This window comes from Lygodium microphyllum, chromosome 15 (assembly GCF_053477565.2).
Source record: "Lygodium microphyllum isolate KBCC chromosome 15, Lygodium_microphyllum_v1.1.10, whole genome shotgun sequence".
Classification (NCBI taxonomy): Eukaryota; Viridiplantae; Streptophyta; class Polypodiopsida; order Schizaeales; family Lygodiaceae; genus Lygodium; species Lygodium microphyllum.
In genome coordinates, this window is record NC_141149.1 from 27791343 (window position 1) to 27813238 (window position 21896).

General features: G+C 39.9%; 1 protein-coding gene across 2 annotated transcripts in view; it reads right to left on the reverse strand.

The window, feature by feature from the left end:
• Positions 1–21229: 21229 nt before the first annotated feature.
• LOC148024375 (oligouridylate-binding protein 1-like) overlaps positions 21230–21896 on the reverse strand; it is a 141955-nt gene continuing 141288 nt past the window's right edge. Inside the window, exons 12-13 of one of the 2 annotated variants that reach the window (XM_087694007.1) lie at positions 21733–21847; positions 21230–21617 (exon numbers count right to left, since the gene is read on the reverse strand). In XM_087694007.1, coding sequence (XP_087550133.1) covers positions 21589–21617; positions 21733–21847 — 144 coding nt within the window. In that variant the 3' untranslated portion in view covers positions 21230–21588. Of the gene's footprint in view, positions 21848–21896 lie in introns of both variants that reach the window. The other variant, XM_087694006.1, reaches the window with a different exon arrangement.

Below are 21896 nucleotides of genomic sequence, written 5' to 3' on the forward strand. Positions count from 1 at the left end.
GCAATGTATGGATATATAGACGAATCAGATGAAGACAAAGATCTAGAGCCCACTAAACCTTATTAGGAGGACTAAAGTTCCTAGAAGCTTAATCGACATGGTACACAATTGAGAATAAATGCTACTCTTGTAACTTTGATTAATTCGAATAATATGAGTGCACTACTTGAAACATTAAGAGTAGTGCAGCGGATGCATGGTGGGTCTTAACCCACAGGTCATAAGCCCCATTAGCGCTTGTCTTCCCAAGGTCTTCTCGATTCCTCTAAGGGGGATGTAATATTCCCCCCCATGCTTCCCCCGTGCCTCCCCCCATGAGAACCCCCCTCAAAATTTTTAAATTTTTTTGAAATTTTTTTACTCTCCCTCTCTCTCCCCCTGCCGTGTGCATGGCGGGGAGAGAGAGTGTGAGTGAGTGAGTAAGAGGTAGAGAAGGGGGGGCATGCAGCCCCCCAGATGGCGGGTGGCGCCGTCTTCCCCCCCATAAGCCACCTCCCCCCCCACAGTAGAACAACGCCCCCTGGTGGTCCAGACAGTGGCTCCTCCTCCTCGGCTTCAGCAACAATAGCACCACCCCCCCTCGTGACAGCAGGCAGCGGCCCCTTCGTCACGGATGCAAACCCCCTTCCTCGCCTTTAGCAGCGCTTCCCCCCCCCCCCCCCCCCCCCCCCCCCCCCCTCCCCTCCCTCATAGATTACAGCCCCCCTGGCCATGAAGAAGAAGAGAGAGAGAGAAGAAGAAGAAGAAGGAGAAGAAGGAGAAGGGAGAAAGACAAAGGAGAAGAAGAGGGAGAGAGAGGAGGAGAGAAGAAGAAGGAGAGGAAGGGAGAGAAAGAAGGAGAAAAAGAGTGAGAGAGAGGAGAAAGAAGGAGAAGAAGAGGGAGAGAGAGGAGGAGAAGAAGAAGAGAAGAAGAGGGAGAGAGAGAGAGAGAGAGAAGGAGAAGAAGAAGACGGAGAGAGAAGGAGAAGAGGAGGAGAAGAAGAAGAAGAGGGAGGGAGGGAGAGAAGGAGAAGAAGAGAAGAAGAAGAAGAAGGAGAAGAAGAAGGAGAAGGGAGAAAGAGAGAGGAGAAGAAGAGAAGAAGAAGAAGAGGGAGAGAGAGAAGAAGAATGAGAAGGGAGAAAGAGAGAGGAGAAAAAGAGAAGAAGAAGAAGAGGGAGAGAGAGAGAAGGAGAAGAAGAGAAGAAGAAGTAAAACAAGAGTGAGAGAGAAAGAGAGATGAAGATCTGAAGGAAGGAGTGAAGAAGAAGGTCCATAATCTCTTGATCACCTTCCCAAAGCCGCAAAAGATCTCGTCATGAAGGGAAGAAGCTTGGGAGTCATGAGAGATGCGGGAGCTACGAGAGCCGACAGAAGCTCAAGCGGGAATTAACACCCCAATCCCATGGTTCTTCTATAAAATTATGATAGAATACTAGTCATTGATAATTATTATTTTTTTCTTGGGAAAGGTTATTGTAAGAAGGTAAAAGTAAGATTTACACGATAAGCTCTTTGCATTGAAAGGAAAACTACGACTCTGATGAATGACCTTTATATGGTACATGTATGAGAATAGAAAAGATAGGATCTTGCACGCATAAAATGATAGATTTTGCATGGTTTTTCGCACACATAAAATAATAGGTTTTACTCACAAGGAATGATGAATGGAAGTTAGGTTTTGATACATGAAATAGTGGCTTTCATCTTAGAGGTTTAGTCGCATGATAATTAACAAAGGGTAATAGGTTCCATGTTGAAATTTGCATGCATTGTCATGTATAGAGTTGCATAATGAAACTATATTTAAGCCACATCGCATATATTGAAAAGCAAGAAAAGATAGGGTCGCGTTGGAGGTTGCATTGTAATGCATCCTATTACATAGAGGTTCGCTAAAGGCTTAATTTTTGCCATCAAACTTGGATCTTGTTCGCAATATCATAGAAAAACATAGGAATGATATAGGTAAATTTCGTTATGTAGATTTATGCCAGGAAGTTAAATAAAATATGGCTTTTAGAATTCATACATAGAATAGGGGTCATGATACCCTTAGGACCCTACATGATATGAAAAGGGGGGAATGCATATCTCAAGGAATGTGTTAATGCTTTAAGTGCTCCCTCTGGAAGAGTGTTGAGTCTAACAAGAAAATTCTGCATAGTACTACACTAAGAGAGATGGAAGGCACGCATGCATCCAGACTATATCCTAAAGGCCTAGGTGAAAAGTCTTGTGTTGCCAAGTGTGTTAACTTTACTTGGTTAGAGAGAGATGAGTAAAGAACTGGAAGAATAAAAGGCTCTTGGATGGGTTGCGAATAAGGCTTGTCTGTTGCCTTGGTTGACCAGTCAATGCTTTGAGTTAGGATTAAGTTACCACAAGGAACGCCCAACAGGAAGAGAGCTTCAAAAGAAGTTAAGAAGTCAAGTATAATTGCTTGCGAATTGTTTTATCGATCTTGCTGTAAACTATCCCAAATGGATACGTTCCTAGCTTAATAGAAGCCGATGACCTAACTCTAAATGGATTGTTGACCCAAGTTATGCTTGGTTGTTTGAAATGGGTATCTCCAAGTGAATATCGATTGGTTGTGGGTTGGTAAGAAGAGAGAACCTTACTAAGGATAGGTGGATTATAAGCAAGGTGATTGCTTGATGTGGTTTTGGATGCTAATCCAAGTTGTTTGTGATTGATAATTTCATGGCGGGGTCTGTAAGGATAAATTGCCATGGGAACAAAAGGGATGCTTTCCCTAGTAAATATTATTACACTGGTTGCTTCAGTTGTGGATGATTTCCTAAAGGGATAATTAAGGAAGGATGGCGCTAGCTACCCCCGCGAACCGCCAAACCCTAACCAAGGGGGTTATGAATTTGCACCGGGAATATGGACCGAACCCGCCACGAGAGGTCTCTCCGTGGAAATTACTTGGCGTAGGAGGACACTTAGGTGCCAGGGGGGGCTCTGACCGTAAATCCCAATGCCTCCGGACCCTACACAAGTGTTCTACATGACTCAAGATGGGATCTCGAGGCCTTGATACTAGTTACAAGGTAGAATCTTGGTAGGATAAACCTTCGGGTTTTTATTTTCGGGATACATAAGGATTATTTCTGCGGAGGCAGAAAGGGATACTTAATTCTCCTGTATGGGCAGGAGACAAACATTAACATGAAGATTAAGTTAAGAAACTGTTTGATCCTTGTTTTATCTTGTCTTTGTGTCCGTGCCCTAAATTACGTAAAGGAACTTGTGATTAATAGGTTAATTAATGAAGCTGTTTATATGTCAAACATAATGTGCTGTAGATAATTAGATAACTAAAACAACCCCCGAGGAAAGCATGGTGGATGTGACCCCGATGGGTCTATCCTATGGAAGTGTGGTCTCGGTTAGTCGAGAGCTTTCCTCAAAGGAAATGTTAACGAGAAATGTTAGGAAAAGTCGGACGATGACCTTAGACAATGTTGGTTAGAACCCTGATTCATACCGTTTTAGGGGACCGAAATGGGACTATGCCCTACGGGCAGAGAGGTCGAGCGATGCATCCCTCTCGTTTCCCATTCTCTTTGAACCAAGTGCAGTATGAGTCTGTTTGGGTCCAATTGCATTTGCCCAAAGTGGAGTAGTTGTAGACCGATGTTAGAAGACTGTTAGGAAGACCCGACTACGAGGAATCCGTACTTTAGGTCGATCCTAGTGGGAACGGCCGGATACTTCCTTGCGGGGTAGACTCGGGAAGAGCTAGATCGCAAACCCTGTGACATTCCTTGCGAGTGCCAGGCAGTGTTTTCTAGACTCTCTTCCTGATGGGCTGCTAAGGCGTGTCCCTCAAGTGGACGAGCGGGCACGTTACAGTTGGTATTAAAGAGAACCAACGAGATCGAAGGATTACAAAGGGACTTAATGGAGGAAAATAAATGGAATAAGGGTATAGTCAGGGGAAGGTGAGTGGAATAGAGCAGTGTTTTCTATTGAGAATATTTCTTTACTCACTTATGGATACTGGGTTGCAGAGTCATGAAGCATGGAGCAAGTTCTTGGTGTTTCACGTCATGTTCATGACTACAATGCATGCTTCGAATTATCGTCAAAAGCTTGGCATGATGGATATTCCGGACCACATCTATAACCCTTCGCCTCCATATGCGGAGCAGAGATGGATGGGAGACTCAGGAATATACTACATAGCAGCCCACCGACTCGCGTACCTTCAGACCAACTTGAAGAGAATCAAGTGGATGGAGGATTTAAAGATCCTGAAGCTGTTCATCTTGTCGAAGCTCACGTAAATGCAACTTTGCATGTTAGGGGTTGACAAGTCAAGTAGAACAAGTATATCTATGAAGAGGTGACCCATGTGATCTTTGCCAACAATATCAAAGTGTTAGGGCGCTATGAGAAGAATGGGTATCAAAGGAAGCGATACCCCAAGCTTCCTATGACTTACCGTTTCCTGAAAATCCATGATCATACTCCATATTATTATTCCGTCCCTGTAGCCGATTGTAACACAATCCTATTTTTCCCAAACTGATATATCAATCAGCCTGTCCTACTTATCCAAAATAAATGTACTCAAAGGGTTATGCCCTCATGAATAAATAAGACTTTTTACAATTGTCTATGTTGATCATAAATGTTAGCTAAGGTGTTAAGTGATTAAATCACTTGGCTAAAAGCTGTGCTAGTCGTATTAACGTAATATGGGAAACGTGTGATAAGATGTTAACATAATGAACCTTATTGCCCAGACGCAATTCCAAGCGTAGGTTCCAAGTTTGACTCCTGCACTAAGTCCAGCTGTGGTTCAAGAGAAGAAGTTCCTTCTCAAACAAATTACGCCACTCGAGTTTGATGGCAAGGGAAGGACTGTTCAAGCCGACGCCGAGATCTGGATTGAGTCCATGGAGGACTATTTTGAGGCAGTAGGAATTGCACTTGCTAACCAAGCCATGCTCGCCAAACTTAAGCTTACAGGCGAAGTGAGACTTTCGTGGAAACAGTGGTGCAGAGACCAAGCGATCTTGGAGGGGATAGTCACTTGGGATAAGCTTAAGGAAGCTGTGCGAGGGAGGTATCTGCCACCTACATATCGCACACAAAAGATGAATGAATTCTATGACTTGAAGTAGCTAGGATTATCCCTTGAAGCATTTTATTCAAAGTTTGTTTCACTCCTAAAGTATGCACCCCCAATGGATATGACACAACAAGTGTCAAAATTCTGTGTTGGGTTGAATCCACCCATAAACACTCGATTAGAATCAATTCGCCCAATGGACTTGCAAGACGCACTACTCTGAGCGAATCCAATCATCCAAGAACTTAAATCGGGCAATTGTAGCAAATATGACTATGGAGATTAGGCTAAGAGATGCCATACATGCGCAGAGATAAGGCACATCTGTAGGAGATGTCCCTACCATCAATGCTTCCACTGTAATGAGCTAGGACACATCCAAGCAGACTACACTGATCTAAGTCCAGAAGACATTGAGCCTCCCAAAAAAAATGAAGCTACACAGGTGCAGTCTATGGATATATAAACGAATCAGATGAAGACAAAGATCTAGATCCCACTAAACCTTATTAGGAGGACTAAAGTTCCTAGAAGCTTAATCGAGATGGTACACAATTGAGAATAAATCCTACTCTTGTACCTATGATTAATTCGAATAATATGAGTGCACTACTCGAAACATTAAGAGTAGCGCAGTAGATGCATGGTGGGTCTTATCCCACAGGTCGTAAGCCCCATTAGCGCTTGTCTTCCCAAGGTCTTCTCGAGATGAGGACATCTCGATTTCTCTAAGGGGGAGAGGATGTAATATTCCCCCCCTCCCTCCATGCTTCCCCCGTGACTCCCCCCATGAGAACCCCTCCTCAAAATTTTTAAATTTTTTTGAAATTTTTTTACTCTCCCTCTCTCTCCCCCTGCCGTGTGCATGGTGGGGAGAGAGAGAACCATCTCCATGCTTCGTGACTTTGCAACCCAGCATCCATAAGTGAGTAAAGAAATATTTTCAATAGAAAACACTGCTCTATTCCACTCATCTTTCCCTGACTATCCCCTTATTCCCTTTATTTTCCTTCATTAAGTCCCCTTGTAATCCTTGGCTCTCGTTGGTTCGCTCTGATACCAACTGTAACGTGCCCGCTTGTCCACTTGAGGGACACGTCTCTTCCTTGAGAAAATAAAAAAAATAAATGAAAAAAATCCATGCAAGAAATGCATAGATGAGAATGTCTTCAAGGGAGAAGTTAATATTCCAAGCCACATACACAAGATTCCCTATATAGCCAATCATGCTACCTAGCACAAAGTCTATTTATGATTTTTTGAACTTGGAAGCATGGAAACAAATCCATTCCAAATGAGCTAACAAAACAACTATTTATGATGTTTTGAACTTGGCAGCATGGAAACGAATCCATTCTAAATGAGCTAACAAAACGGCTCAAGCTTGAAAGGTGGAATCCAAACCACCTAGCAAACTTCTCTACTAAAAATTTTCCCATAAAATAAACATGGAATCCCGACAACAAAATAAAGAGTAGAACTATTTTTGGATGTGCCAAAGAGAACATCACTGGAGCACGTAGAACCCTCCTATTAGTGTAGTATGCTTCCTTCTTCCTTTCATTATTGAAACTTTTCCTCCACTAAGAATGTGGATTAGAATTTTTTGCTACATTGAGCTCTAAAGTAACCCTTAAAAAGTGATAAATTTTCTTTGTGGATGTGCTAGTTGTATTAACACTTGATTAATTTTAGTATTTAAAGGAAATCAAGATCCATGTAAAGTGTACATGCTTGTCACATGTTGGTAAATCGGAGCTTATTAATGTCATGGTCTTATGTTGCTCATCCTAAATCGGAGCTCATCAATGTCATGTTCTTATGTTACTCACCCTAATAATCCCACTAATCATGCCGTGTCATGTGATGCACAATTAGACACTAGATAATATTGATTTTATGTAAGTGTTAAACATGCCAATGATGATGGCATCTCTAATGTGCTACATAGATGGGATATAAGGACTAAATGTTGTAGCTTGGCAAGTGATGGTGTGATGAGACAATTACTTCCATTGCTTGTTAAGTCCCAAGCTTTAGTAGAGATGGGTGTAGTAATGTTGCTCCTACCTAACCTATTATTCCTCTACATGTGTGGCAATTCAGTCGTAAGTTTAACTATGGATGGAAGCTAACTAGAATCTATCCATGGTTTTGGAGCCTCTTAAGGCCATTTAGGAGGTTATTTAAATATCCACCCATCCACTTTGCCTACTCTTACTATCAACATGAAATTTCACTCACATGAACATAGCATCCTCTTTGCCTATCAATATGATATTCCTCTTACATGAACATGACATTCTTGTAGGACAAAATAATTTCATCTCCCATGACAATAGAGGGAAAAATATTTAGGCTTTATTATATAATGGTACTAGTACGAGATGCCCTCTCTTGTTGGATGTTGACTCTAATGTTGTAATGACTTGCTGATTTGATAATTAATGAGTGGTGGGATTTTTAAATCAATTTAAATTATGAAAAAATATTTAATTTCTTGCTAAAAACATGTATACATAATGATTGGAGAAATTGAATATATATCCTTGCATGAATGTATCTTATCATGTTAAAAACTCCAAGAGAGGTCAACATGGGACACAAAGGACATACATGTGCTCATTTTACAAGATAGCAAAACCTCATATTATGTAATACTTCAATGCAATTAAAAATTAGTTTGTTAGTTCGAAAGTTAGTAAGTCAATTAATAAGTTAGTAACGTTACTAACTCAAGACTAACTAAAGTAAAAACTAACTAACATTAATAACTAATCATTTTTATTTAATTAAAAATTAAAAAAAACAAGAGTTGTAATTCGACATATTTTTTGGATTAACAAGGACTGTAGCCACCGTTCATGGAAGTTACAACGTGAATGAGAGTTATGAGCCATATTAATCACTAGTGTTAATGTGCATAGTATGGATGGTCCAAAAATATTAGATTGGCAAAACTAGCATATTTTAGATATTACTTATTGTAAATATCCAAAAAATCTATGGAGATTTTTAGAACAGGATGTCATGTAAAAAAAAAAGTAAGTCATTTTTTAAGCTTTTTTGGAGATTTAATACAAAGAAAGAAGGATTGGCGAAATCACGCGTGTCACGATTGTAGTTTACAGACAGAAACACTACTTCGAACAGGGAGAAGAATAAGGAGTGATCTGAAAGATTTCTAATCAAGTGTCTTGGGTTTTAACCCCCCTTTTGAAGCCAACATAACTATCAGAATTGTGATTTGAGCATCACATTGCTGATTCTTCCAAGATCCCTTCCATAAAGAGCTCTTCTTCTCAGCCACAATCCTTCTTCTCTTGTTAAACTATAAATATGAGGCATGGGGAGAGGTTAGAGAAGCACAAGAAGACCCCGAGAGGTTGCGAGAGAGAGGTAGAGAGAGGGAGGTAGAAGGATACCCCTCCAAGAGATTGCAAGAAGGAGCGAGAGAGAGAGAGAGAGAGAGAGAGAGAGAGAGAGAGAGAGAGAGAGAGAGAGAGAGAGAGAGAGAGAGAGAGAGAGAGAGAGAGAGAGAGAGGAGTTACCCCATGAGGATGCGAGGGAGAGAGTTAGCTCAATTCCCCCTATCTCGATCTTCGACTAAGCCATCTTCTCTTACGCTCTCCCATCTCAAATCCATTCCTCCTTCTTTATCTCTCGAATCCACTTACGAACGATGGTCCCCTAAGCGAAAGATCTCTCCAAACACTGAAACTCCCACCACTACCAATGAGACAGTGAACCAAGGGACCGCAACTACGGAAACGCCTCTCTTATGAATCAGGTGCACCCCATTGTATTAGGAAAAAGAAATCGGGAGAAAAGAATGTTTACATTAATTATCGCAACTTAATTGAGCATGCTTCGAGATAATGAGCGTACTAGGAAAATTTTGTTCATTGCATTTATCTTAGGTGATAGATTAAAAATTGCACTTAAAAGCCATTAAATTGCATGGAAATTTCATGCTAATATATATATATATATATATATATATATACATATACATATATATATACATATATATACATATATATATATACATACATACATACATACATACATACATATACACACACACACACACACACACACACACACACACACACACACACACACACACATACATATACATATATGGCGTACTAGGAAAATTTTGTTCATTGCATTTATCTTAGGTGATAGATTAAAAATTGCACTTAAAAGCCGTTAAATTGCATGGAAATTTCATGCTAATATACACACACACACACACACACACACACACACACACACACACACACACACACACACACACACACACACACACACACACACACACACACACACACACACACACACACACACACACACATACATATATATATATATACATATACATACATATATATATATATACATATACATATATATGTGTGTGTGTGTGTGTGTGTGTGTGTGTGTGTGTGTGTGAAAAATTTCAAGAATACTCATTAAACTGCAATTAAGCTGCCAGATAGATTTTATGCATCCGCATCCATTTTCTTGGTTGAAATAATAGGAAATCCTATTACATCTAACAATTTAATATAGATTGAACTTGTGATAGAATATGTAGGGTTCCTAGGAACTTGAAAGAATTTCAAACCCTCAAGTATTAGAAGTTAAAAGGATTCTTCTCAAGGCCCATCTCGCTTGAAGCTTAAAGGAATTCAAAGTCCTTAAGTAACTATATGAATTACACGACAAACCCTAGTTCAAATGAATACGTAGGGTTTCGTTGTAGGGAAGCCAATATCCCAAATTGCAATCAACGTTGCAAGGATACTCCTTCATTCAAAAGAATGAGGAAATCAAATTAGGTTATCTCTAGAAATCTCGAACGATAACGGTAATAAAGCTGAGACTAGATGCTATCGCATCAAATCGGAATTTCCTTCGGCAGAGAGAACAAAGAATTGTGTAGTACATATTGTGCACTTCTGCTTGTGTTTGTACTTAGGAACACTTGTTTGGGAAAATGAATTATCTAATAAAGGAATTGATAATAAGAAAATCTTTCAAATTGGATTCAGGGTGAAACACCTGTTGAGCACCCCCAGCTAGCCACCAACCCTATCAAAGGGGGTTTTTGAAAGCCACGTCAAGAATGTGGACCAGATCCATAATGAGAGGTCTCTTTGTAGAAAGGTTTGTTCATAAGAGGATGCTCGAGTGCCGGGGGGGCTCTGGCTATAAATCCCCTATGCCTACGGGTCCTACTCAAATGATCTACGTGACTCGGAAAGGAATCTCGAGGCCCTGATACTAGTGCAAGGGCAGAAACTTGGAGGAAAATAAGACGTATCCTTACGGATTATGGGAATCGTCTTATGAATGGGATTTGTATCTAAGTTGAAATTTCAATATAAAGTTTACTTTCAAGAAATTTGTCTGATCTATTTTTGTGTCAGTGCGTAAAATTACGTAAAGCAACATGTGACTAATGAGTTAATTAGCGAAGCTGCTTGTATGTGTTACTACTAATGTGTCCTTAGGTAAGTATGAAACTAAAGCTATCAAGGGAAGCGAATGGATGGAACCCTCGACGGATCCGCCTCCTAGAGAACTTGGAGGCTTCTCAACATTTAAATTGCGATGACATATTGACCTTAGATAATGTAGGGTAGAACCCTAGCTCATATCGTTTTAGGGGACCAGAATGGGACTTTACCCTATGGGTAGAGAGGTCAAGTGATGCATCCCTCTAATTTCCCATTCTCTTTGAACCAAGTGCGATATGAGTCCGCCTCAATTTAGATTTTTTGTGCAAAGTAGATCATTTGAAGATGATGCTAGAAGGCTGTAGAATGACTTGACCATTAGAAACCTAGAAAGATTCAGGTCGATCCAAACAGGGTTGGCTGATACATTTCGTTGCGGAGTAGACTCGGGAGTCGCTAACCGACAAACCTTGTGACATTCTGTGGGAGTGCAAGGTGCCATCTTTTAGATCAAACTCCCGATGGACTACTAAAATGTGTCGCGACCTAGGCACGTTACAGTTGGTATATTAGAGCAAACTAACAAACAACATAAGCAAGATAAGAGTACAAGGACAAGGTCAAGGACAGTGGAAGAAACCAAAAGTGAATGCAATCAGTGACCATGTTTCTACATAGAGAAATGACCCAAACCTGTGATACTTCTATTGCAAGGAACCCGAGTACTTCAAAAGAGAGTGTCCCAAACTTGGTGAGGACCACCGCCAAGGATGATTCTGTAGGCAAACCAGAGCTGCGCGTGGTTGGGGTCAAGCAGTAATGGGAAGAGCAAGGACTTCCAATATCACCATCAAGGAAGATAACGAAGAGAAAGAACTAACTATGGAAGTAGAGATTGAAAAGTCCATGCCGCTCTCCATAAAAAGGGACCATATTGCCAATTCTTGGTGATCCAAACTTCTTCACACTACCAAGGTAAGAATTTCATAACCTTGATTGAATGTGGAAGAACGCATTCTTTTATTTCTCTTGCTTGTGCAAGAAAGCTAGGAATAACCACAATAGTTGCACCCACTTTACTTGTGGAATTAGCAAATGGGCCTGAAATCACTTGTACTAGACAAACTACCATAGTGAGATTCCTACTCAGTGGAAAGCCAACAATTCTAAAATTCAAAGTAATGAACTTAGGGGCTCATGAATTCTTACTTGGCATGGATTGCTTAATACCCACAATGCCCACATTCATTGTGGAAGAGGCCAAATTTCCTTCCAAAGTTCTGAAGGGAAACTATCACAACTCAAGGGGAGGCTGGTAAACCCAAAATCCAATTAGCAAAGGCATCACGGATAGTTAAGGGAATGCAAAAAGGTTTACCCATCTACTTGATCAAGCTGAATAAGATAGAGCAAAGCAAGGAATCTGAAGAAGAACCTTCATGGCTAAGGGAGTACGCAGATGTGTTCCTCGAAGACTTGACAGAGCTACCACCTCCAAGGGAGATTGATCATGAGATCAAACTCATACAAGGCACTGCTCTAGTTGCAAAAAGACCTTACAAAATGTCTATTCCCAAAGCTATCGAATTAAAGAAGCAGCTTAAATCACTTTTAGATCATGGGTTTATTCGGCCTAGTAGTTCGCCATGGGAAGCTCATGTGTTGTTTTAGAAGAAGAAGGATGGAACACTCCGGCTATGCATCGACTATAGAGGGCTAAATCAAGTAATCGTCAAGAATAAATGTATTGTTTTAGAAGAAGAACATCGACTACAGAGGGTTGAATCAAGTAATCGTCAAGAATAAATATCCGATCCCAAGGATAGATGAGTTACTCGATCGCCTATAAGGGGAAAAAATCTTCTCAAAAATTGACTTAAGGTTAGGGTATTACCAAATCCGCATAAGGATGAGGATATTCCAAAGACAGCTTTCAACACTAGATATTGTCATTTTGAGTTCACAGTAATATCCTTCGGATTAACCAATGCCCTTGCTACGTTCAATAGGCTAATGAAGGATATCTTTAGACCATACCTTGACGAGTTTGTACTTGTTTTCTTTGATGACACCTTGGTCTACTCCAAGGAAGAAGAAGACCATGAGCCTCAACTTTGCATTGTCCTTGAAATCATGAGGATGCACAAGCTTTATGCCAAAAAGAAGAAGTGTACCTTCCTCAAATGACAAATTGAGTATCTAGGCTTCATTGCATTAGAAAAGGGAATCTTCGCAGATCCTGCAAAGGTTAAAGATGTACAAGAATGGCCCCCACCAACCACTATTAAGAAAGTGTGTAGCTTTCTTGGTCTAACAGGATGATATAGAATCTTCATCAGAGATTATGCCTTGGTTACGACACCCCTCATAGATCTACTAAAGAGGCAAGTTGCCATAGTGTGGATAGCCACTGAGCAATCGAGCTTTGACCGACTCAAACATAGCTTAGTGACAGTGACAATTCTGAAGCTCTCAGACTTGAGCAAGGAGTTCAAAGTTGTTACAGATGCTAGCTCACTTGCACTAGGTTGTATACTAATGCAAGAAGGTCATCCCGTGGCATATTCCTCAAGGAAGTTAAAAACCCATGAGAAAAATTATACTACTCATGACTTGGAATTGTAGGCTATCATTCATGCCCTCAATGGAGAGGCACTGCTTTCTCGACAATAAATTCTCCTTTGTTAAAGACCACAAGAGTCTCAAATGGATCTTCTCCTAGGCTAACCTCAATATGAGGCAATGTCACTGGATCAAGGTGCTACAAGAGTATGACTTTGAAATGAGATATAAACCTGGCAAGGAAAATGACAAGCTCCTACATGAATGCATGTGACTCATCTCTGACAAGGAAGCCGATGAACTACGCTTAACTATGACATTCAAGAAGTGCTTTGCCAACCAAATCTCTTAGAGATAGAGAAACTAAAGAGACAATCAGAGGGTCGAAGTAAATTGGAAAAACGTTGGTTTGAAAACAATGCTACAACGGCCGAACTTGGAGCCTAGATTATGATAGTCTCAGAGGAGCGATTGGCCAAATGGCGGTCTCAAAGATACTTGAGCTATGTGGTGCCAACTTCCTTTCGAGTACTGACTGTCGTTTGGGGTATGGACTTAGCCGGAACTAGCCTAGAGAACTCTCTGATAGATAAAATTCTCACTAAGGAGGAGCTACATGTTGCGAGTAGACTCGGACAAGGTACCATGCTACTCGATGTTGCAAAATATTTGTTGTTATTGAGTAGGCTGCCACGATTACTAGATGTGTGTGCCACACTCCAGTATAATCCTGGTTTTTATCCTCATGAAGTGACATGAATTCATAAACGTGTATATAAATAAACAATGTGTTTTGTGACTATGTATAGATTAATACCAAAAAAGCAAAGCCAATATACACACAAGAAATGGTAATCAAGCGTAGGTAATATGCATCGAAGTCAACACTATGGGATTCAGATAAGTGATGTCTTTTTGAGCTGCACCTGTTCATTATGATTGAAGCATAGGACTTGCATGTACTCTCACGAATTATCAAGTGGATACATGACGACACAAGTCTCTATACGAAAGTGTTCAATGTCCAAGTCACCACAAGACCACTAAACCCACAAAGAGCCATTACAAAAAAAGCAACAGAAATACTAAGAACAAAGAGCCATGACGGAAGCCCTACTGCTGGAAGAGAAAATCACCCTTGCAGAAAGCACACACTGCATTTGAGCATGGCCCAAAGCATAGTCATTGGCTACTCTCTCTTTCTTGGGCCAAACTCTACATCTGGCTCACTGTAGTTGCTACCTCAATTGTACCGATATCTCACATGTTACAAAGAGGTTAGCAAAATTTAAAGTGTATCTCTCAATCTCAACAACTGCTCCTCTAGCACCGAGGCTAGTAACACAATCATCCTTGTAATGTCCATTTGTCACAGCCTTTGAATCTCGACATTTCTTAGTCCAAATGAAGCCTCAATGTATTGCATTGGTTGTGTTCATTTTATCCAGAGAGAGAGAGAGAGAGAGAGAGAGAGAGAGAGAGAGAAGAGAAAACAAAAAGAAAAGAAAAGAAAAGAAAAGAAAAAAAACACTCACAATCACAGCACAGCACCTAGGGATCCCCAAATTAGGTGCGTCCAGTGACCTTAGGTGGCTGGCTCCGTCCCTAGTCTCCTAGCCCTTTACACATCCCCCACAATTATTTAGGTCACATCAAGGGCATGACATACCTAGGGACCTTGTCTTGTCTTTGGTTAGACTTATCACCTTGAAGCATTCACACAATTCTTTTTTACACTCCATCCCAGTACCATTGCAATCAATAGTGGTAAGCAAGACATGAAAGACCATGGAAAGTACATCATACTCTTCAAACACTATAAGTAGCCACTAGCTACCAAAAGCCAAGGCGTCAATGAGCTCAATTATGCTACATCGTGTTGTTAAAATCATAAATGATGTCTCAAGAAGCTTTGAGTGTACTTCTCCTCAACATCGACAAAAATTTCCACGCCATTGGACCCTTGCTTCATCCACACATTACTCTATGAGGAACCAGACAAATACTCTTCTAACTATGTAATATCTAAGTATGCAGGTGCACTCATATAATATCTGCACCATAATCTATACACAGCTTGGGTTCTCAAGTGCAAGACATTACTCTCGTCTGCCTAGAGTTCGAATTTGTTTCCCAAACTAATCCAACTATGTCTTGTGCACGATAAGAAGACTAGCACTAACCCCTAGGGAGAGACCATATGAGAGGTTTTCAATTGCAGATATTGAAGACTCCAACAAAGGTATCATCAGCTCTTCATCAATACTCAACTCTAAATTCTTATCCTTTATCATCATGCAAGCCCACTAAAGAATGGTCGCATGCAGACTCCCCAGAACATCAACACCTGTGCTAGCCATGAGTACAACTCCCAACAAAAAATAGCCATATCACCAACTCCAACAACCCTATCACAAGCCAATTAGACCAACAACGTGCCCCCAACGACCTTCATTCGCACCACCACCAAAACTCCTTCATAGCAAACCACCACAATCCATTCCACCTATGTCTTCAATGCATGCAAAGCCTGCTACCTACAATGGTGAGTGCCATGGGACCGACACTTGTCTAGGAGGGGGTAATGTTAACCCTTAGACGAACAAGATGAAAAATGTGAAAAATCTAAGGTAGAAAACAAGGCGAAGGTAAAAGTTAAAAGGAAGACAAAGGTGCGCCAAGAAAAATATGGAAACACAAGAAGTGCAGAAAAGTCCTAAATCAAGGAGAAAGGCGCACAAGAAAAAGTGCAAGTCAATATTTTTCTCACTTGTGCAAATTGTAAAGATAGATGGATGATAGGAAGAAAGCTGGGGACTATTGAAGAAAGAGTCTATAGTATGCTAACCACATATTCAAGAATTTGAAAATTTTCATAAAGTTTGAGAATTCTAATGTGATTAATATTTAGATACATGGTTAAATTGTATCTCCTTACTTGAAGGTGAAAATTTTCCTAGATATTATATAAGCAATCCTCCCAAGTCCCACTCAAATATGGGGTTAAGATTTAGCTACTTGGTCAAATCTTTACTCCTTATTTGAAAGTGGAACTTGGAAGATTCCCAAATTCTCTAACATGGTATTTGCTTAGCTAGGCAGGTTTACCACAACATTTTTAGGATAAGGCAATTACTAATATCATTTATCTCATTAATAGATCTCCATACACTATTCTTGGTGGTAGAGTTCTAAAGGAGCTATGTTTTGGTAAACTTCTCTCATATGTACCCTTACAAGTCCTTAGATGTAAGGCTTTCTATCATATTTCCAAAGACATGTGCAACAAGTTGGATTTAAAGTTTGTTAAATGCATCTTTCTTGGATATGATAATACAACTGAGATGGGCTATCATCTTTGGGATCGGCAAACTCAATAGGTTATCCAGAACCATAATGTTATATTCCATGAGGCAAAGATCCATATGAGACCAAATGAGGTAATTGAGATATGCAGAGTAGTCTTTCAAGAGGAGCCTCCCGTTATAGTATAGTCAACTCAATGAGATGGCCTACTATGGTCGTTGATGATGTAGTGGCCCAAGATTTGTCTGTTGTGTAGGATCATGATGTTGGACAAAGAGAACATGCTGTATAAGCCCCATAACCAATCTTGAGATGTTCAATGAGAGTTTCACGTTCTCCTGATCATTTTGATCCCCCTATGTATTATGTCACGGTGATCGATGCTAGTGAGCCTCTAACTTATAACAAGATTCTGCACAAAGATAATAGTTACTCTTGGGAGAGGGCCATGGAGTCTAGGCATAATTCAATGTAGAAAAATTGTATATAGAACTTGGTTCCTTTGCCCAATGAAAAACATGCATTGCCATGCATATGGATCTATAAGTTGAAGAGTATCCCTAGTTTCCCCAAGCTAGTATATAAGTCCAAATTGGTTGCTAAAGGCTTTAAGCAAGAGAAGGGAGTTGATTTTGATGAGATACCTCTCCCATGGTCAAGATAACTACCCTACGCTTAGTATTGGCCTTGGTTGTGCATATGGATCTAGACATGTACCAAATGGATGTGAAAATAAATTTTCTTCATGAGGACTTGTATAAGGACATTTATATGCAGTAGCCTAAGGGTGTTGAGGAAAAGAGCAGGAAACACCTAGTATGCAAGTTGAGGAAGAGTTTTTATGGACTTGAGCAAGCACCTAAGGAATGGAATCATATGTTTCATGTCTTTATGCACTCAGAATGTTACTCTCGTAGTGATATAAATCTGTGTCTTTACAGAAGAAGGCCTGTGATGATAGCCTTATCATTTTGGTACTATATGCTGATAACATGTTGATTGTTGCTAGAAGTACTCATGATGAGCCTGATACTTTGAAGACTCAACTCAAGAAGAGCTTTGAGATGAAGGATATGGGGTATACCTCTCACATACTTGGTATGAGCATTATGCGCAATCACTCTAAAGGACGCTACCTATCACAAAAGTAGTACATCCGTAAAGTCCTGAAGCGACACAATATATAGGGTGGTAAGTCTATTAGTCGCCCATTACCTTCTCATGTAAAGGTTAACGAGGTAGACTATCCCCACTCAGATTATGAGAGGGCTTAGATGGCCAAGATCTCGTATGCATTAGTGTGATATATGCCATACTAGCCATTGGCCCTAACATAGGATTTGCAATAGGAGTTGTTGTGAAAGATGCGGGATCTAGGACATGGTAGTGAGTTATGGTGGATGAAAGGAGAAGTGTGGACTCATGATGGAGAAGACAAAGACACTGTTTGTTACACAAGTGAATTAGATTCCAAGATTGAAACTTGGACTCATAAACACAATCTTGTGTATGTGGACAATGACACTGACACTTCACTGAAAAGAAAAGAGTACTATCATTGCATTAAGAAAAGGAAGCAAGTACAATGCTTTATAGGAAAGTAGGAAATTGCAGTAGGCATCACTGTGCATATGGGATAGGTAAGCCTGCATGTCCTTGGCCCTGAAGCTCCATACAAAGAGGCTGTCAATGAGTGTGATTGCTGAATCTCAACAGTTGTGGCTCTCACATCTAGCACACTATATTGGGATGTCATAAACGGTATCATGAGATATATTAAGGGCACTCCATATATGTGTATTCATTATTTATGGTGGCCAAGATATTGGAGTCGTGGGCACATAGACCTTGATTATGCAAGACATGTAGATAGTAAGAAATCCACCTCTCGCTATGTCTTCACATTTGCTGGAGGTGGTGTTTCTTAAATGGTTGGGGTGTAGAAATGCACTAGCTTGTCTACTACCGAGGCCAAGTATATTGCATCCATCGAGGCTTGCAAGGAGGTCCTATGGTTAGGCCATCTAGTGGCAGACCTTGGTATGACTATGACTTTCATATTGCATTCGAACTCTATAAGTATCATTCAGTTGGTACATAATCCAAAATTTCATTTGAAGACCAAGCATATTAGGTCCGTTATCGCTTCATCACAAAGGTGATTGAAAACAACCATATAAATTTTGTCATCAAGAACTCGTAATGATATGTCTTTCTTACGAAGATAATGGACGTAGGATGAGATAATGTCTATTTCTCATCCTAATGTACTTTTATGTGTACTTTGTGATTTATTTCTTTTTTCTTGTTTTCTTCACACTCGGGTATAGAATAAGGAAAGGCATGTCACACGATGTGACTTGAAATTTTCACATATCGTCTTGATCTCTTGCTTGAACCTCCATATACGAAAAATATATTAAAATACTCTTTACACCTAACAAATGCAAAATCATAAACAATAAGAAAGGGGCTTTGAGAAGTTAAATATCAGTGAAATGCTGATTTTATGCATATTTGACATAGAAGATCCAATTATTTTAAGTCTTTAAAGAAAGGGCAATAACACGAATTATTTTGATGCTACCTTAGCATAGATGCAATGTGTTAGAGCAAAGTCATAAAAAGAATTGTTTATGCACATCCACACTATTTGATCTATAAGTTTACTTGTTTGTGCACTCTATGGCATGAGAAGTGCATTTTTCAACCTCATATAAGTGCATAAGTACACTTTAGAATGATAACTTACATGAGAAGTGCATTTTTCAACCTCATGGTTTTATGCAGAAAGGCTAAGAAAACAAAACGTACAGATTTAAAAAAAACATTACAAATATTTGGTGTGGACAAGCCTAGTGATATTCCTATGGTGACAAGTTTGAAGTTGCCTTCATGATGCCAGTGAGAGTTTTGATGCATTTTATGCATAATCCAAAGCACTAAGCATTATCAAGCAATGGAGCAAATCTTTTACTACTTGAGTGGCACTTAACATCTTGGGTTGTTTTCTCCTAAGGAAAGATCATCACTATCAAATTTATAAGCTCTTTCAAATTCTAACTGCATTGGTTGTTACGTCACTCTATGTAGTAGTTTTTTCTCCAAACTTATGGCAGATCATGCGCATCATGGTTAAGCAAGAAACAACCCACTGTGGCCACTTCTAGCTGGAAAACCAAGTACATGGTAGCTTTCACGACTAAAATCAAGTGTATTCTGCTCAAATACCTTTTGGTTGATTTGGCTATTTGATAATGATCTACTACCACCATCTTCGCTAGTAGTTTGTTGCATTGAAAGTTGTTTGATACCTAGTGTTCGATGTACATATTAAGCACATTAGTGTACACTAATGTTCTTTCAAGGAGAGTCTCTACAAAAGAGATCAACAAGATTTATATGCCAACACAAGACAACCATTGCATATATCTTTTAATAAAGGCTTTGTTTGGTGAGTAGTTTAAAGCTTTGGGTTCTCTCCTTTTTGGATTAATCTAGTCTAGGCATGACACTTTCATATACATGAGTGCCAAATCCTATTCACCACAACATTTCCAAGGAAAAATTTATTACTACATTTTGATAGTGATAATGTGAACACACTCAAAACCGTCCAAACAATTTCTCTAGAGGGGTTTTTCGCCAACCTTGTATATTCACTTTTGGGGCATACTAAGCCTTGTAAATATTATCTATTGATACCTTTCAATACAGTTTGAGTTGCACTCTCTAAAGCTACTTCTTCAATGTGTGTACTCACATTTTTGCATCCATAAATCCAACCATGGATGAGTTGGTTCAAACTTGTCAATAATCAAAGGTAAAAAACTTGTATATACTTGGTCATCCACATTTGTCTTTTTTCCAAAATTTGCATATAAAGTGTACTGTACAACAAGAGAAGAAGTTTATGCATGCATGTGATGGCTATGATTCAATATTGCTTCTAAAGAGGTAAATGTAAACATATCCTTCTGTGAAGATACTTCCTTACCATGTGCACCTAAGGATCGATCAATTATATTCAAAATATCTATAAAGGATCCAACTCCTAGTATCAACCTTGTGAATCACATGAGAATGACTAGAAATGGAGATTTGTGAAATGTATGGACGCAAATCAATCCCACTTATGAGAGTCAATAGATGCACTACCATGTCTTGCCGAGTTTACATGCAAAGGTAAGAGTTTAGCCATGCCATGATGCGGGATTGTTAGCCTCATTCTAGGTTGCACCTTGCTCCAATATGCAAAAACTCATAGCCACTACCACGTGAGATGATGAATGTGGACACTTGACAACCATGTGTTGTCCTAGGAGTGGTCCAAAAACATAGTGATTCAGCAATACAAATATTTGTCTCTGGATTTTCGTGCGTTCATCTCTGATGAGCCAAGGGAAAATTGGTTGACTGTCAGAAGTGTGCTGAATAAGGATTCTGATAACATCTAAAGGGGAGGGAGATGTCTTATTTGTTTCACTAAAAGCAATGCATACACCAACATACAATGAGGTTTGTCAAGAAGGAGAAGCAACAAGAGCACCTTTCAACGTGTGATCAATGGAGGTTGGTGTTTACAAAGGCCATTGTCATCACAAAAGCGGCCTTGATAAGAAAGTGGTGATGGAAATGCAATGCATAGGAAAATGGCATCCCATCCAGGGCCATTTGGCTTAGATGGTAGGATGTGCGTCTATATGCCTTCCAAGACTAAACCAGGTACCTCATTAGTTCCTTATCAGATTTGCCACAGTTATGCTCAAATAACGCATGCAATTATTTTCTATGCACAAGATTAGCTGCTCAATCGATGGAAAGCTGCATGGAGAATAAAAAACGAAGCTTTTCTCACTTAACACTGTAACTCATACAATGTTACACAGCAAACTCACATGACACAGGCACTCGTTAGAATGGACTTGTAAGTAAACTGGGTGGCTGATTAGTTCCTTTTCTGATTCATGCCCCGCTTCGGTATCTATTTAACTACTTTTGTGAAATGGTACAAACCTCTCAAGGATGATAAGTCAGCAACTAAGGCTAAGATTCGCAATTAGGCAGTGCCACCCAAAACAGAAATGCTGCCTCGGCTACAGGTTCAAGGTCTTCATGCTCTGTTCTGGTGTGGATCAGTCTACCTCCTTATGCTCATATATAATGCTAGCCTCAATTTGCATTCATCGGATGGCTATCATAATCTGCTCCACTGGAAAACCCCATACCTCCTAAGTTCATGCTGAAGTTTTGTTGACTTGGCAGTTGCAAAAGTGTTCCAACATCAGTCTGTGATAACTGGTGTTCATAGGATGATAATTCAGTACCTGTATATCCTTGACCAAAGGCAGTAGCCCTCAAAGCTTGAAGAGAGACACCTGATGCAGGGGGTTGTGTAGTAGTAGACGCAATCCCACGAGTTGGTTTAGTCCCCCAAGAACACTGAAATATCCAAAGAAATGCAGCCAACTCAGATCGTAACAAACTAGAC